The 17349-nt window shown below is 41.1% G+C and overlaps 1 protein-coding gene across 2 annotated transcripts in view; it reads left to right on the forward strand.

The window, feature by feature from the left end:
* atrn (attractin) overlaps window positions 1-17349 on the forward strand; it is a 154234-nt gene that overhangs the window by 13170 nt on the left and 123715 nt on the right. For both annotated transcript variants that reach the window (XM_053336353.1, XM_053336354.1), the window contains exons 2-5: window positions 6908-6991; window positions 11807-11920; window positions 12300-12428; window positions 13897-14093. In XM_053336353.1, coding sequence (XP_053192328.1) covers window positions 6908-6991; window positions 11807-11920; window positions 12300-12428; window positions 13897-14093 — 524 coding nt within the window. The remainder of the gene's footprint in view (window positions 1-6907; window positions 6992-11806; window positions 11921-12299; window positions 12429-13896; window positions 14094-17349) is intronic.

Raw genomic sequence — 17349 nt, forward strand, 5'->3', positions numbered from 1 at the left:
AAGGAAGGAAGGAAGGAAGGAAGGAAGGAAGGAAGGGAGGGAGGGAGGGAGGGAAGGAGGAAAGGAGGAACTGTCAAAACAGACTAGGTCAAATTGACCCGGGAGAACGACAGTCAGGATAACATCATAACAAAAGTGGATTTTTCTCCCAAATGTTTTCCTCTGATTGATTTAAAGTGTGATACCAGCGACTTCTCTCTGCCTGTCCAGACAGCCTCTAGCATTTACTCTGTCTGAGCTTGCTCTTTTTCTGGCGAGCCCGTGCAGGACACATTGTCGCCTTTTTGAATGAGGAATCGTGTTTGCTTTACTCTCACGCCGCGCCACTTTACCATTTGCAGAGCGCTTTTGGCTCTACTTGCTGCCGGCTCACTGTTTGCATGAGAAGGAGCCGTTGTTGGATGTCAACGTCACCGTGGATGCAAAGCTTTAGTTCATATTGAAGTGCGTCTAATAAAGAAGTACAGACACCTGCCGCCATATTCTTGCCACTTTGTGTTTAACCCTCCTGTTGTTCTCGAGTCAAGGACGGAAGGGAGGGAGGTAGGAAGGAAGGAAGCTAGAAAGATGGAAAATGGATGGATGGATGGATGGATGAAAGGGAGGAAGAAGGAAGGAAGGAAGCTGGAAGGATGGAAGGATGAAAGGGAGGAAGAAGGAAGGAAGGAAGGAAGGAAGTAAGGAATGATGGAAAGAAGGAAAGGAGGAAGAGAGGATGGAAGGGAGGATGAAAGAGGGAAGGAAGGAAGGGAGGAAGGAATGGAAGGAAGGACAGAGGAAAGAAGGAAAGGAGGAAGAGAGGATGGAAGGGAGGAAGGAAAGAAGCTGGAAGGAAGGATGAAAGGGAGGAGGAAGGAAGGAAGGAAGGGAGGAAGGAAGGAAGGAAGGAACAGTCAAAACAGACGGGGTCAATTTGACCCAGGAGCACGACAGGAAGGTTAAAGTGTTAGAAGAATTGAAGGTAAAAGAAGTAATTTCAACTAATTAACATGTTGTAGTGTTGCTCGGGTATTAAAGGACCATACTGTTGTTTTTTTATGTGTTTGCAGATTATCTACAAATCACATGTGCTTGACAGTATTATTGGCCACAGATAAGTCGCGCTCTTTGTTTTCACATTGACTGATAAAATCCAAGAAAACATTGGTTTCCAGTATTTTATGGTACGATATGAAATCAAGTTGCCATGAGACGGAAAACACATGAAATCTCAGCTGATGCTAGGATACACCACCACCATCACCGCCACCACCCAGAAAGAGTTTTGTTTTTAATCAGCCTCCGCTTGCAACTTCCCACACCATGACAACATATCTGTGTGACGATCAAATAAAGGGAACAACATTTCCACTCCACTGCCATTTACTTGTCTTTTAATGTATGATTCAGAAGGGAAGCATTCACATGTGTTTTTTTAAAGCTTAGGGTAGGGCTGTGGAAAATGGTTGTTAGGGACGACAACATGGGACGGAAGGAGCGAGGGAGGGAGGAAGGAAGGAAAGAAGGAAGGGAGGGAGGGAGGGAGGGAGGGGAGGAAGGAAGGAAGGAAGAAGGAAGGAAAGGAGGGAGGGAGGGAGTAGGAAGGGAAGGAAGGAGGGAGGGAAGAAGGATGGAAGGAAGGGAGGAAAGGAAGGAAGGAAGGAAGGAAGGACGGAGGAAGCATTCATATATGTTTTTTGTAAAGCTTAGGGTAGGGCTGTGGAAAATGGTTGTTAGGGACGACAACATGAAAAATCGCTGGTGTTGTCTATTTATTTTTTTAGTTCAGTTCCCATTTTAATCCCAAGTAGAGATTGCTGTGCTCTTTGTATGCTTTATATCTGTAGCAAGGGTCAGTTTCAGTTGGTTTATATTGCCTCAGTGTTAATGAGGCTTTATTTTATCATAACATGTAAAGTCCAGTTGAGATGAGTTTTATTGCCTCACTGTTGTAAATGACCTTATCTTCATTGTTATTGATTTCCACCAAAGGCTTCCCTCTGTTAAAATCAAACTTTATGACCCAAATTGATCTGCTCAACTGATTTGCACCAAAAAAAAAGAGTATCTACCACATTACTGCAGAACATTTCAGCTATAGTAGGTTTAAAAAAGAAGAAGCATAAAACAGTTTTCAATGGTAGTTTTAGTTTTAGTCCTGCAGCAGACACTTTTTAAGTCACATCAGTATTCTTTTAGTGTTTCCTTTAATTTTATGCAGCTGCTGTGTGTTTTTTTTTGGGGGGGGGGGGGTTGTTTCCTCAGTAAAGTTAGTTCCTGTTGTTGTCCCAGTTATTGTAAGTTCATATTGAGTGTGAATTGCTTCAAAGGTCCTGATTTTATCGGCCCAGGTGGTGAGAAATGTCTCCCACGGATGTTTCTGCTGTCAATGCAGAAGAATTCAGGGGGATGAATTTATAAAAGAATGACGTTTGGAAAAACTCTGCAGAAATTTATCTTCCTAGGAATTATTACCACAGTATGGATAATCCCACGTACCTCATTGTTAAGGTTTTCAATGGAGTTATGATAGTGATTCATAGTTACTCAGATGGTATTTCTAAACAGTTTTTCATTGCTGTTCAGTTTTTCATTGCTTCAAGTGCTCCAAAGGAAATTATATTTAGCTCCATTGTTTTGTGATAGCAGGAAAAGACGTAGGTGGGGATATACAGTAAATGATTTTAATTGTTTGATACCACTGGGGGTCTGTGAATTGTTAATTGTCTGCTTGGATCCCCTTTTAATTGTTAATTTGGAGACACCTACCAAATTCTGCACATGAATAGGGTAAACTTAGCTTTTTAAATGGTATTTTTAATGGTCGCTTTAAATAAAAACACACCCTATAGGATCATTTTAAAGTATTATTTGATCATCTCGTGTATCGGCTGGATCTTGTAGCAGCAGAGCAGTAGTTTCAGTATGACTTTAAAAAAAAGTGCTGAATTTGCAGAAGGTTGAGTCAGGCTATGTTTAAAGAGGGTGGTGGTGTGTTGGGTTAAGGACAATCTGGAGCCTCTCGTTCCTCTGAGGGAGCTCTGTTTATCTGCTAGCCGGGAGAGTTGGGAGTCCCTGCAGTCTCTCGGCTGTATTAGCAGTGAGAGATGTGTAATTACAGCGCCGGTGTACTCGTTAGCTAACCGCTGAGACGCTGAGACGCTGAGACGCTGAGAGCTAGGCGAAAAAAAACACCGTCTTACAAACACTTAAAGTACAAGCTGTGAGCACGCAAATGTAGGAAGAAGGGGAAGTGTGGTTGTTAACCCTCCTGTTGTTCTCGAGTCAAGGAAGGAAGGGAGGGAGGAAGAAGAAAGGGAAGGAGGGAGGAAGGAAGGAAGGAAAGGAGGGAGGGAGGGAAGGGAGGGAAGGGAGGGAAGGGAGGGAAGAAGGAAAGGAAAGGAGGAAAGGACAGGAAAGAAAAAAGGAGGGGGAAGGTAGGGGGGAGGAAAGAAGGACAGAGGAAAGAAGAAAGGGGGAAGGTGGGGTGGGGGGAAGAAAGAGAGACGGAAGGAGGGAAGGAAGGAAAGAAGGAAGGAAGGAGGGAGGAAAGAAGGAAGGAAAGAAAGAGAGAAGGAGGGAGGGAGGAAGGACAGATGGAAGGGAGGAAGGAAGACTGAAGGAAGGAAGGAAGGAAGAAAGAAGGAAGGACAGAGGAAGGAAGGAAGGGCGAAGGTAGGGGGAGGAAAGAAAGAAGGAATGAGGGAGGAAAGAGAGGAAGGAAAGCAAGAGAGAAGGAGGGAGGGAGGAAGGACAGATGGAAGGGAGGAAGGGAGGAAAGAAGGAACAGTAAAAACAGACGGGGTCACTTTGACCCGGGAGGACGACAGGAAGGTTAATTTGGTAACTCTGAGGAGAAGTGGTGAAACACTTAAAAATGATCAATGTAGTTCCCTTGATGTCTATTTTGGTGCCAGATGTATTGCAAATTCCACACCGATCGTATGACATGTAGTTGCAGAGAAAATAGTTGCAATATAGTGTCATATATTTGGCCTGTAAAGTTGTTTTTTAACTCAACAACACCCTTGTCCTTGGACCCTGAGCTGCCCGGCCCACACAGCTGCAGCTATTGGCCTGCAGCTCAGCAACTAAAGCTTTCAATAAGCAGAAATTGCTGCACTCTTGGTTCTTAGAAGCAAATGAAAAAATTGGGTTATGCAATACCCAGCAGGGACCCCCCACCCATAGAATAAAAAAAAAAAAAAGAAATTATGTTAAATACTCAAATAGAGAGAATAATATCCTGTTTTTAAAGTGAGTTAATTGTGCAGAAGCTGTGCAGGAAATATCAGTGACTTAAAATTCACCCCCATATTGAGTTGAGACAAACCCATTATTATGCATAATGTAGCTTTCTCCTAAAAAAAGGAAAAAAAAGTGTTATAGTTGGTGTTTGGTTTCACTGCAGCAGTACAGAGATGTGTTGTTGACCGTGTGTTGCCGCTGTTAAACGAGGAGGGAGTTTGTGTGTGTGTGTGTGTGTGTGTGTGTGTGTGTGTGTGTGTGTGTGTGTGTGTGTGTGTGTGTTTCTCAGTAGACTTTGGTCTGAAGCTGCTGCTGGGAGACTGTGACTGGGTGTGTTAGCAGAGTCATTGCACCCTGAGACCTACATCAGTAATGATACAATCTCATGACTGCATCTAAGTGTCCCCTGTGTAATTCAGCTGCTGTGTCATCAAGCAGGAATTGATCAGGCATTAAACAGAAGGGCCGGAGCGTCGTTACTGTACTATTAGGGTGTTAGCGGCTACCTGCGTCGGTGCCTCGGATGATAGTTTGCTGCGTGAGGTTTAATTATTCTCAGTCAGTGTCTTGTTGGCTGTCCTCTTGAACTCCTTGCACAAACACAAGAGCTGCACGAACTGTAAAGTTAAGTAGCGGAAGTTAGTGTTTACCTTCAGCTCGTCTCTCCGCTCTGGTGGCTCTTGTGTAACTCCACTGTGTGTAATCATTTCTGTGGTGTCACTACCCAATCATAACTGTTTGTTTTTGTTTAAAAAAAATACATAACTGCAGCCAGCTGTAGATAAGTGCATGAAATAAATGTCAGTATTGATGGAGGAAAGTTGACTCGGAGTAAAACTTTAGTGCTGAAATGATTTGACTGAAAGTAACTGGATTAATCAATTATTTTTATAACTGATATTTTATTTACTGATATAAATATGTTGTTTTTTTCATTAGTTGCTTCATCTAAATCAGAGGTGTCAAACTCATTTTCATTCAAGGGCCACATACAGCCAAATTTGATCTCATGTGGGCCGGATCATTAAAAAGATGGAAGGGAGGAAGGAAACAAGGATGGAAAGAAGGGAAAAGTGATAGGAAGGAAAGACAAAAGGAAGGAAGGACGGAAGGGAGGAAGGAAGAAAAAGGTATTAGGAAGGAAAGGAAGGAAAAGAAGAAAGGAAAAGAAGATGAAGGACAGATGGAAGGAAGGAGGGAAGGAAACAAAGAAGGAACGAAGACAAGAAAGCAAAGAAGCAAGGAAGGAAGGCAGGAAAGGAAGAAAGGAAAAGGAAATGAAGGAAAGGTGGAAGGAAGGAAGGTAGGATGGAAGGAAACAAAAAAGGAAAGAAGTAAGAAAGGGAGGAAGGAAAAGAAGACAGGAAGGAAAGTGAGCTGGATTGGACGCCTTGGCGTGCCGGTTCTGGCCCACGGGCCGCATGTTTGACACCCCTGATCTAAATGTAAAACACCAATCGACATATTCTGATCGATGTAATTAAATGATATTAACTGATCAACGATTTCCATAGCAACAGACTGACATTTGAACATTTGAACATTTTTGCTTGATGCTTGATAAATAAATCCATTTCTTGGTACTTAACACAACATTAAATTGATTTATCATTTAAAAAAATATCATATAACAACACTAAACATTTTCCTGTTATGTCTTATGTAACTTAAATATGAGAGGTCACTTTTTTGAATAATAAGAGGACAGAAAAGAAAGAAGAAAGACACTAGTTTTTACTTTTTTATATTTTTCTATATTCTTCCCCATCTCAATAATCTATAGTTAGGAGAATTGTTGCTTGACTTGTTGATATTTGTATCACTTGGTTATTATCACACTTTTTTTTTTTTTAAAGCAATAATTTCTATTAATATATGAAATGATCATATCTTGAGTTTCAGTTCAATAATCTTGTCATAGTGGTGAATTTCATCTTGAGTCATTTCCCTCCCTGTTCTTACTTTCACTTCTTGCACACTGTTCTCACTCTCTTTTACATAAAGGTCATAAGTTTCCTCAGTTAACCTTCGTGTCGTCCTCCCGGGTCAAATTGACCCCGTCTTTTTTGACTATTCCTTCTTTCCTTCCCTCCTTCCCTTCCTCCCTCCCTCCTTCACTCTTTCTTTCCTCCCCCCTACCTTCCTTCTTTCCTCTGTCCTTCTTTCCTTCCTTACTCCCTTCCTTACTCCCTAGCTCCCTCCTTCCTTCTTTCCGCTGTCCTTCTTTCCTTCTTTCCTCCCTTCCTTTCCTTCCTCCCTTCCTTCCCTTCCTTCCCTCCCTTCCTTTCCTCTTTTCCTTTCTCCCTCCCACCCTCCTTCCTTCTTTCCTCCCTTCCGTCTTTCCTTTCCTCCCTCCTCCCTTCCTCCCTCCCTCCCTTCCTTCCGTCTTCCTCCCTTCCTTCCTCCTTTCCTTCCTTCTTTCTCCCTCCCTTCCTTCTTTCCTCCCCTCCTTCCTTCCTCCCTCCTTTCCTTCCTTCTTCCTCCCTTCCTTGACTCGAGGACAACAGGAGGGTTAAATAAAAGATGATTTAGTGAGAATTAATGATCCTTTATTTGTGCTGCAGTACATCTCACACTCAGAGTCAGAGTATAGGACACTTTTTGAAGGTTTTCTGCTTGTCCATTCTTCATTTGTGACCCTGAATCACCTTTTCTTCTTCTCTCTCTCCCTTTTTTTTAGGCTAACGGGTCCCTCTGGTTACCTGACTGACGGACCAGGAAACTACAAATACAAGACCAAGTGCACCTGGCTTATTGAGGGACAGTAAGTTGATTATTCATGTACAGATCAGAACACGCATTTGCACCAAACTGGCTTCTCAATTCCTGGAAGTCTTGAAAATCCTTCTGATACTAATTGAATCCCTTTTTAATTTTATTTCATTTTTCAAATTTTTCCGTCTTGGTTGAACATCTGTCCTAAACAAGGTCAGGAACAGTACACGTTCATGCCTGATGAATGGGCCTTTTTCATCTAGACAGCTTTAATGGTGTTGTGCCTATTATAAGTCATAAAACAAATTGAATCCATGCACTTATCTTGTCCTGTGCAAAAGATAAAAAGAAAGAAAGAAAAAAACACTTAAAAAATCTAGCACAAGTTGCATTGGACACAGTAAATGAAACAGAGTCTTACTGATGGATTCCTGCAGGCCTTTCAGTAGCATTAGATTTTACAGTATCTCCATGGTGATGGATGACAATGAATGGCAAAGTAACTGAGAAATTCAATACTACTCCTCTGTTGTTCTAGTCAGCATAACCGCACCTCAGAGTATCGATTTGGGAGCAATGATTCTTAATTTTTTTTCCCCCTTTCTTTTTTTTCTTGGCCCGCCAACTCATCTGAATCATAAATCGTTTGATTACATTTACATTTTAGGCATTTAGCCAACACTCTCATTCACTTCACTTCACTTCGACAGGAACGCATAGTTGTGGCGGGGGGTTTTGAACTTGTGACCTTCCTGTTCTTAGACGACCTCTCTAATCACCCGGCCCCCGCTCGGTTGTCTGACATTTTTATTACACACTAACGACACATTCATATGCTTGTCCCCGAGACCTTTGCCTTGTTCTTAACGGGAGATTAATGCGGTGACGCCTCGTGCATCAAAATGACAAAGAATACTTTTTTTTTTTTTTAAAGCATCGACATAGACGTACATTCATTTTCACGTCTAAACTGCTTCCTCTGCAGTTTAAAGTGTGCTGAATCTGTCTGCAGTTTGCCTGAAGGGACTTGACCCACTGAAAAGCAGTAAAATAATTTGTTTAAAAAAAAAAAAAAAAAAAAAAAAAAAATTGGCTGTGCTGTGCTGTGTGCCTCGTTGCCAAGCCCAAGGGGACCTTCACGGTAATTGCTGAAGTAAAAAAAAAAAAAAAAAAAGGACAGTTCTTTGTCAGATCTCCCCAGTCAGTTATCATTTTTGATTCTTTTTTTTTTTTAAACCAGTCACAAGTCCTCTTTTCTAATCAAACCTTAGCTTATTTGTCTGCTCGGGGAGGGAGCGGGGGGCGAGCGAGACGAGAGGGCGAGTGAGTCACTGCTTCACTCTAATAAATAAAATTGCGAGCAGAAAAATGTGACTATTCATAACATTTCCTGTACATCTTGTGCCCTCATCGTAGACGCGCTAAATGGACCTTTGTTTATCTTCCCTCCTTTTTGAATGATTTCATTTTGCGATCTTAACTAAATTTAGAGCTGAGGACAGTTTTAAGAATCCCATGAATTCCTTCAATCAAAAACCTGATTAAAACAAGCTTCAAGTTTCCTGTTTTGCTGTCAGCTGCCCTTTTTCTTTTTTATTGTAAAAGCCACAGACAGTTGATGCAATATAACTTTATCCTTGTGTTTTAACAGCTGTTTACTTTGTGGTATTTATATTTGACAGACAGATAGCATATGAGTTATATTATAAAAGAGTATTAAACTCTACTAAAAGTTAATTAAAGGAAATATTACAGTATTGCTTTTCTATTAGCTTTTCTTGACCGTGTATTGATTTAATGTAAATGTAATGTCAGGGTGCGTAACCGCCTGCAGGCAAATGCTTTTAAATGCTTGTTGTAGGTGGAAACTGTTTCTACCACATCAGACTGTTAATTATTCACTTTTTAATGTTTAAATTGCGATTTATTCTGGAGCTGAGTAAATAGCTGACTGGAGTACATACACACTCTCACTGGGTGTTGTATTTAAGCTGATGAAACAGTAACTTTCACAACCTACAGGCAGCGTAGGTGATAGTAGACACGTGTGAACATCAGGAATGTGTTTTAACCCTCCTCGAGTCAAGGAAGGAAGGGAGGAAGAAGGAAGGATGGGAGGAAGGAAAGATGGAAAGAAGGAAGGGAGGAAGGTTGGGTGAAGGAGGGAAGGAAAGGCGGAAGGGAGGAAAGGAAAGAAGGAAGGGAGGAAGGAAGGGGGGAGAAAAGAAAGAGAGAACGAAGGAAAGAAGGAGGGAAGAAGGAAGGACAGAAGGAAGGCAGGAAAGACAGAGGAAGAAAAGGAAGGAAGGAACAGTCAAAACAGACGGGGTCAATTTGACCCGGGAGGACGACACGAAGGTTAATAGCTACTCACTACTTACTCAGAAAGTGGTGTTGTTAAGATGTGGAGTGATCTTAAAGATTCCCGCCAGGCATGTTTGAAGATGTTAAGAAATGTTAAGTTAAATAGATACATAAATAAGTTACTTAATTATCAGTTAAAAGGGCAAAGTATTTACAATATTTACATGACATGTGTTTTAACCAGAGATTTAATTTCCTTTTGAAAGCTTTGAGTTGAACTGCTTAAAATGCTTTTATTTTGATAGTGAAAAACAGGAAGAAGTAAAAGTTAACGTGCCAAGATGTTGGCTTTGTCGTCTTCTGTTGATGTTTGTGAAACTTCAAATGTATATATACGCTTTCCTCATTGAAAGAAGCTCCAACTATACAACAGAAGATGTTAAAAATACATTGCTTTGACTAAAAATTAGAGAAAAAACCTCCTTACATATCTTTAAAACGACATCTCCTCTTTCTCTTCCATTGAAAAATACAGAAACTAAGAAAATTAAATATATATTTGATTTCAAAATTTTAACTCCTGGGTAAAAGGTTACTTCATTCCAGTGATTGTGACATATCATGGTAATGGTGCTAGAATGAGCAAACATGCAGCCAGACTTGATAAATATCTATTTCAAGTATAAATATTGTACGTTTCCTGTGTTGAGGTATTTTATTCTTTGACATTTATTCCAGCTGCAGTTATCCGAGCCGCCAGAGGCCTTCTGCTGTCAAACGCTCCTGTTAAATAACACATAGACGATGAATATGAATAAAACTGTCTGTGTGTACTAGAGGCTTTAAGTTTCCACCTCACAGTTGTATTGAGTTGGACCATAATTTGTTGATGTCACAAAACAAGCTTGTACATACACGTCTTAAACCCACATTTAATCAGAGCGTAGAGTAACTTTCCAGTTTCAGCAGATTATAACCATCAAACTCAGCACGTACGTCATGCTGAACAGTGAAGCTCAAAGTATCCAAGAGAAGGAACAAGAAGAAAAACAGAAGGGGGATTTTACTATTTCAATTCTAATCAGGAAAGTCCCGTTCTTATATCCAAAATATTCCAGCGCATGTCAGCGTGGTGCCTGCACATACTCCACATATCACTTTTAAAGAATGTGGAAAAAAGGTTAATAGGAAGTTAAACTTTTCCTTGAAAGGTAGCAAACACTGCCAGATATTCACATAAAATGTGCTTTTGCAGTTTGAATAGAAAAAGTTAAAGTGCCCAGAGCTTTAAAAAATAAAAACCTACTGCAGTGCTAGACTATAAAAGCTGATATAATAATAAATAATATTGTGTGGAAGGAGCTGTCAAAGTAACAGAAGTGGGCTTGTTGCACCAACGACTCTCTCACAAGTTGAGTTATTGTGCAGTTTGAGTTAAAATAGTTCTCTATGAATGCGTCTGTGTATCGATACCAGAGGAATAGCAAATGACTGATGGAGGTATTTGTGATTGTTCTGATGTTGCTTTGGATTATTGTTGTTTGTTGAGTTTGGTTGTAGTTTTGAAGGAGTGAACAATAAAGTCTGAGTGATACTGGAGATTTTGAGCCGATACCAATAGAATAAATAAAGGAAGGAAGAAGGAAGGAAGGAAGGAAGGAGTGAAGGAAAGAAGGAAGGAGTGAAGGAAAGAAGGAAAGGAAGGAAGAAAGAAGGAAAGAAGGAAAGGAAGGAAGAAAGAAGGAAAGAAGGAAAGGAAGGAAGAAAGAAGGAAGGAAGAAGGAAGGAGGAAGGAAAGGAGGGAGGGACAGACAGAAGGAAGGAAGGAAAGGAAAGGAATGAGGGAGGGAGGGGAAGGAGGGGAGGGGAGGGAGGAAGGAAAGGAGGGAGGAAGGAACGAAGGAAGGAGGGAGGGAGGGAGGAAGGAAGGAAGGACGGAGGGAGGGAGGAAGGAAGGAAGGACGGAAGGAGGGAGGGAGGAAGGAAGGAAGGAAGCAAGGTAGGAAAGAAGGAAAGGAGGAAAGAGGGAAAGAATGAAGGAAGGTTAGCGGACGAAAGAAGGAAAGAAGGAAGGAAAGTAAGACATGAGGGAAAGATGGAATGAAGGGAGGAAGGAAGGAACGAAGGAAGGAAGGAAGGAAGGAAATGAGGAGGGAGGGAGGAAAGAAGGAACAGTCAAAACAGACGGGGTCAATTTGACCCGGGAGGACGGCAGGAAGGATAATGATGTTTTAAGGTGTGACGCTGTGGTTAATGTCTAGTTTACTGGATCAGAACTATGTAAAGATCATGGTTTGGGTTAAAATGGTCACTGGAGACAAGTTTTCAAATTCCTTAAAGATATGCAACCTTTGTTGTCATGGCAACAGTGAACACCACAATTAATTGACATGAGCAAGATTAAGTCGATTACAATTTCTAAATGTCGGTTTTGATTATTTTTCGATTAATTGCCCAGCACTATGTACATGTACTGTATATTAAACTTGAATCAATCGTATCTAATCCAGACAGACATTCTCATGGTCTTCCTCTGTGTGATGTGTTTGTGTTTTTACAGGCCTAACACCATCCTCCGATTACGTTTCAACCATTTTGCCACCGAGTGCAGCTGGGACCACCTCTACGTGTATGACGGAGACTCCATTTACGCCCCTCTTCTGGCTGCGTTCAGGTACATCTACCATGAATTTGACTGAAAGTTGTATTTGTGTGGACAGGACTCCTCAATTCCTCAATTCTTTCTCTTAATCTCTCATATTTTGATCTAATATGTTGGTTTTTCCTTTTGAATTTACTTCTTGCCAAGGCAGAAAAGCCTCTAAAACATAATTATATAATATGATGATATATGAAACGTCACCTTTAAGTGTTTTAGGGTGGTAGCAGAGTCTGTCTGAGTCAGAGACCGTTGTTGAACCATGAAATTATGACATAAAACAAATGAAGATTGTAATATGTCCTTCATTAACAGCCTGACCTTTTTAAAGACATTTCAATCAAGGAGTAAAATGTGTGTGAATGATAATAAAAGCTTTGTCTCTTCATTGCAGTGGTCTTATCGTTCCTGAACGTTACGGGAACGAGACTGTTCCTGAGGTTGTGTCTCACTCCGGATACGCACTGCTGCACTTCTTCAGCGACGCCGCCTACAACCTGACCGGATTCAACATTTCCTACAGGTGAGAGAAGCTGTTTGTGTTACGACCACTTGTCTTGTTCATAAAACGTAACCGATGAAATGCTATGAAACTTAAGAGTCGGTAAAATAAAGCCCTGTGTGTTTATCTACAGAAATGCAGAGGAACTGTTTCATTTTAGATTGCATGTTGGTTACTTTTCAAAATAAAAGAGTAATTAGTTTCTGAAATATATTCAAAAAAAACCTAACATAGAAAAAGAGTCGGTAAAATAAAGCCCTGTGTGTGTATCTACAGAAATGCAGAGGCGGTGTTTCGTTTTATATTACATGTTGGTTACTTTTCAAAATAAAAGTTTCTAAAATATATATTTTTAAAAACTTAACATAGAAAAAGAGACAGTAAAATAAAGCCATGTGTGTTTATCTACAGAAATGCAGAGAAACTGTTTCATTTTAGATTGCATGTTGGTTACTTTTCAAAATAAAAGAGTCATTAGTTTCTAAAATATATTCAAAAAACCTTCCACAAGACACTAGGAAGAAGGAAAAGATAAAAGGGGGAATGCTGCACTGAGTTTGGAAGTAAAAAGTAGAAAGAATGATGTGCTCTTCAGTGATCGGGCATGTAGAAACATGAGGATTAAAAAGACTGTCACACTAGCTAATAATCCCACGCTAAAAGACATCTGAGGCAGTAGATAGTGAATTAAAAATCCTTTATTTTAATATCAATAAACCAAAGTGTTTCGACTCAGAAGAGGCTTGGTCAGGGAGTCACAGCGTTAATTTATCCATTTTGCAATAAAGGATTTTTTAATTCACTTTCAGAGTTCCCCAAATATCTTTTCGACTGCTCCTCCGCACAACGGAAAACAAACAAAGTCATCAATTGTGGTCACATGTTTTTTTTTTAAAAGATATTATTAGACCTTTACTGATTGAGAAATATTTGGCTGCGATGGCGGCTTCCACGTATCGAATTGCTCATAATCCCACAGCTGAGTGTGTGGTACTCTCAGGTTCCACACATACACTCATAATAGTGTCAGTTCCTGGATGAAAGTACCTGCTAAATGATAAATACGGTGATACTGAGTCCTGAGAAAAGAGCCTCGGTACTAATAATTCCTGTTTAAGCAGCTGTTGAGATTTATTTAGGTGAAGGGCCCACTTCACACCCTTCCTGGACATGATGACGCATATAAACCTATCACTTTCTGCATGATTCAGCCCCCTGCACTGACATGGCTGGTTGGAAGCATCTTAGCGAGAGGAGAGGATCACGTCGGGCTGCTGCTGTCCGTTTGCTGCAGTGCGAAGTGTTTTGGGTTTTTTTTTTTTTTTTTTTTTTTGCAGCTGTGGTGCAAAGGCGTTAATAGTTAAATAGTTAAAAGATGTTCCTGATGTTTTATTCAGTGTCTGTATTTCAGGCAGGATTTTAATCCTAGTATCCCATTATCCTGTTTTTCTTTCTGACTGCGTCTTCCTCTCTCTCTCCCCCCTCCCAGGGTGAATACATGTCCCAACAACTGCTCCGGTCGAGGGGAGTGCCGTGTGGGAAACTCCACCGGGTCGGTATTCTGCGAGTGCGAAGCCAACTGGAAGGGGGAAGCCTGCGATGTTCCCTACTGCATGGCTGACTGTGGCTACCCCGAGCGAGGTCAATGCCGGGGCAAGGCCTGCGTTTGCGAGGCCGGATGGCAAGGTGGGTTGGCACCGCCGCAGCAGCATTGCTTCGGCTGCCAGTGATGTGACCTCATTGTCTCATACACTGCGCTTATTTGAATAACCACAATGTCATCAAGCTGGCTTCGGCTAGTCTACGCATGCCAAACTGCTTTTCTCTGGGACTAAAATAAGCTTTTTTAACTGGGGTCTGCGTTCTCTGTAGAGAATGAATGATGGCTGTGCTCCCAGTGGCGTCTAAATCATAAATGTTGCTGCCAAAATTCAGGTTTGCCAGACAAAATTATTAATACGGTTCCTTCTTAGTCGATTTACTATATAAGATATATCACACCTGAGCATGGCCTGGCTGGAAGCAGCTCTATTCAGGCCTTTAAGACAGATGCAAGGCAGAGCTGGATATTCACAACTGTAAAATGACATTTAAAAAATAACAACCTCCTGCACACTGACTGGCTCACTGCTCTGTTGATCAAACTGCAACATCTCAGCTTAGACCGAAACTTTGTGTTCTCCTTCAGGAAACAGAAGTTACACTCATAAAACATTTTGGTGTTTCATGAAAATATGCTTCCTTCCTGTTTTTAGTACTGTTTCATGTGTTGAGTCAGATAAAATGAGGCAAGAGCAGATATGGTGTTTTAATTTTGAAATGGTTCAGCAGCTTATTTAACTAAATAGATAAACAGTGAACAAACTGAAGATAAGATACATACGTTTAGGCTTTTATGTCTGATTGGATCACAGTTGAGGAGGATGTAAATTGATTAGATCTGAAAAACTACACTTTGCATACTAGTGAGGTACCAGCTCAAAGAACTACTATATATTTCCAATGGGGCTTTTCACATGAAATTTTCTCCAGACTTTGGTATTAACTCAATAAATCCACATATATGAAGAAATCCAAACATTAAAGTCCATAAATAAAGGTATGTGGAATAAAGTGGAATGACACAGGAAGTATTGAACACGCTTCAAGACTCAAGACTGTAGTGCTGAGGTGAGATTTTGACCCATTATTTCAAACATATTGTCTTTTAAATCTAGAAGATTACGATCTCTACTTCCTTTCACAAACGTTGCCCCGACGGCGTTTACTGGAAGATTCAGAAGTTTTGAATTACATCTGTAACCATTTCCATTCAAACGTTTTACAATGATCAGGTTGCGAAGGTCTTGGGAGAGCTCTTAGCTTTTATCTGTCTATGAAATGTCTCTTGTGTGTCACCTTGGTAACACAAAACTCTTTTTTAGCTCCGCTTATATTAATGTGCAGAAATAGAAGGTGGAACTGCTTTACAACTACTTACTTCCTTTATCTTGGTGTACTGCTTTTTCTCAGTGTGTTAACCCTTGTGTCGTCCTCCCGGGTCAAATTGACCCCGTGTCTTTTGACTGTTCCTTCTTTCCTCCCTTCCTTCTTTCCTTACCTCCTCTCTCTTTCTTTCCTCCCTCCTTTCCTTCCTTCCTCCCTCCCTCCTTTCCTTCCTTATTCCTTCCTCCCTCCCTCCTTTCCTTCCTTATTCCTTCCTCCCTCCCTCCTTTCCTTCCTTCCCTCCTTCCTTCCTCCTTTCCTTCCTTCTTCCCTCCTTCCTTCTTCCTTTCCTTCCTTCCCTCCTTCCTCCCTTCCTCCCTCCTTCCTCCCTTCTTTCCTTCCTTCTTCCTTCCCTCCTTCCTTCCTTGCTCCCTCCCTCCTTTCCTTCCTTTTTCCTTCCTTCCCTCCCTCCCTCCCTCCTTCCTCCCTCCTTTCCTTCCTTTTTCCTTCCTTCTTCCTCCCTTCTTCCTCCCTCCCTTCCTTCCTTGACTCGAGGACAACAGGAGGGTTAAATACTTTTTTTCCCCTGTCATTCCACTTTATTCCACAAAACTTTATTTATGGTCTTTAATGTGTGGATTTCATTAATTAATACCAAAGATCTGGTGAAAATTTCATGTGAATAGCCAAATTGGAAATATATTTACGCATTCAATACTTATTTCCCCCACTGTATGTTTAGTGTTGTTTTTAATAGAGGAATTCACAATATTTGACTTTTCCTTGATTTTAATCATTGGTTAAAATCAGGTTATCTCCGCCTGCTTACTGCTAAACATATAATGAAAAGAAATATCAATAAAAAAAAAGTCACGGTACTTAAAAACACCACTGAAAAGAGTCCGAGGGCCTAGTTTAAGACAGAAGCAGTGAGCTCCTTCTGCCATTTTATACCGATAATAGAAATACAGACTCGATGGAGAGCTTGGGTAGTCGACTGGTTAAAAGCGCGTGGCACATAATCACAGTGTCCCTGATTCGAATCCGTCAAGGGACCTTCGCTGCAGGTCATTCCCTTCTCTCTCTCTCCCTGCTTCCTGTCAGCCTCTAATGCCACTACTGTACCTACAGGAGCAGTTTATTCATATAGTATGTGTCCTATCTTGCCTTGTCTGGACCACACAAGTATTACCAGATTTTTATCCCAGTTTCCAGCAATATTATGATGAGTACACAAGTTAAACCAAGAGCAAACATTCCCAGTAAACATACAGTGCAGCTGGGTACTAACTGAGCGGCTGTAATGAAGCGGTGGGAGGTTTAGTAAAGAGAGCGTTACAGATTTTATCCATCCAGATTTTGCATGTTTATCTGGTCATTCAACCTTGTAGTTTTCTCACTTTTTAAGCCTCAACTCTTATTATCGAGGCTCCATCTGCTGATAGATGTTACGGGGATGGATTTCAAGATCAGCTTCCCCGTCGTTTTCAGCCGAGTCATGAATATTGAGTCCTTTATTAGTTGATGACCCGACTCTGTGCTTGTATCCGTTTTTGAATCGGACCATATGGATGTTCGGGACCGCTCTATTAGTTCTTAAACCGCTCCATCGCACCGATCTGCACAAGCAGGAGACAACAGCTTAATTTAACTGCAGTTATATCAGCAGTTCAGCATGCTCACGATCTAATTACCAAAGCTGAGGGAGTTGAAAAACAGACTGGCATTTTCTTTAGCCTTTATTACCCTGTCATGGTGTTCCAGCTGAGGAATAGCACACTTAGCATACACACACACACACACACACACACACACACAATGCCTGCCAGCTCCCAAATAAACACATTTTCTCCACTAACCAGTGCAGCAGCAGAGACAGATGTCTGTTTAGTCAAAGCAGCCGCGCATTTAATCTCTCTTTCACAGATGTGCAGCCATCAATAAATAGCGTCTTTATAAGGGAGGATAAGGCCAAATTTGTTTTTATTCATGGAAAATGCCACAAAGGTGCAAGGGT

Source organism: Scomber japonicus, chromosome 16 (genome assembly GCF_027409825.1).
Source record: "Scomber japonicus isolate fScoJap1 chromosome 16, fScoJap1.pri, whole genome shotgun sequence".
Classification (NCBI taxonomy): Eukaryota; Metazoa; Chordata; class Actinopteri; order Scombriformes; family Scombridae; genus Scomber; species Scomber japonicus.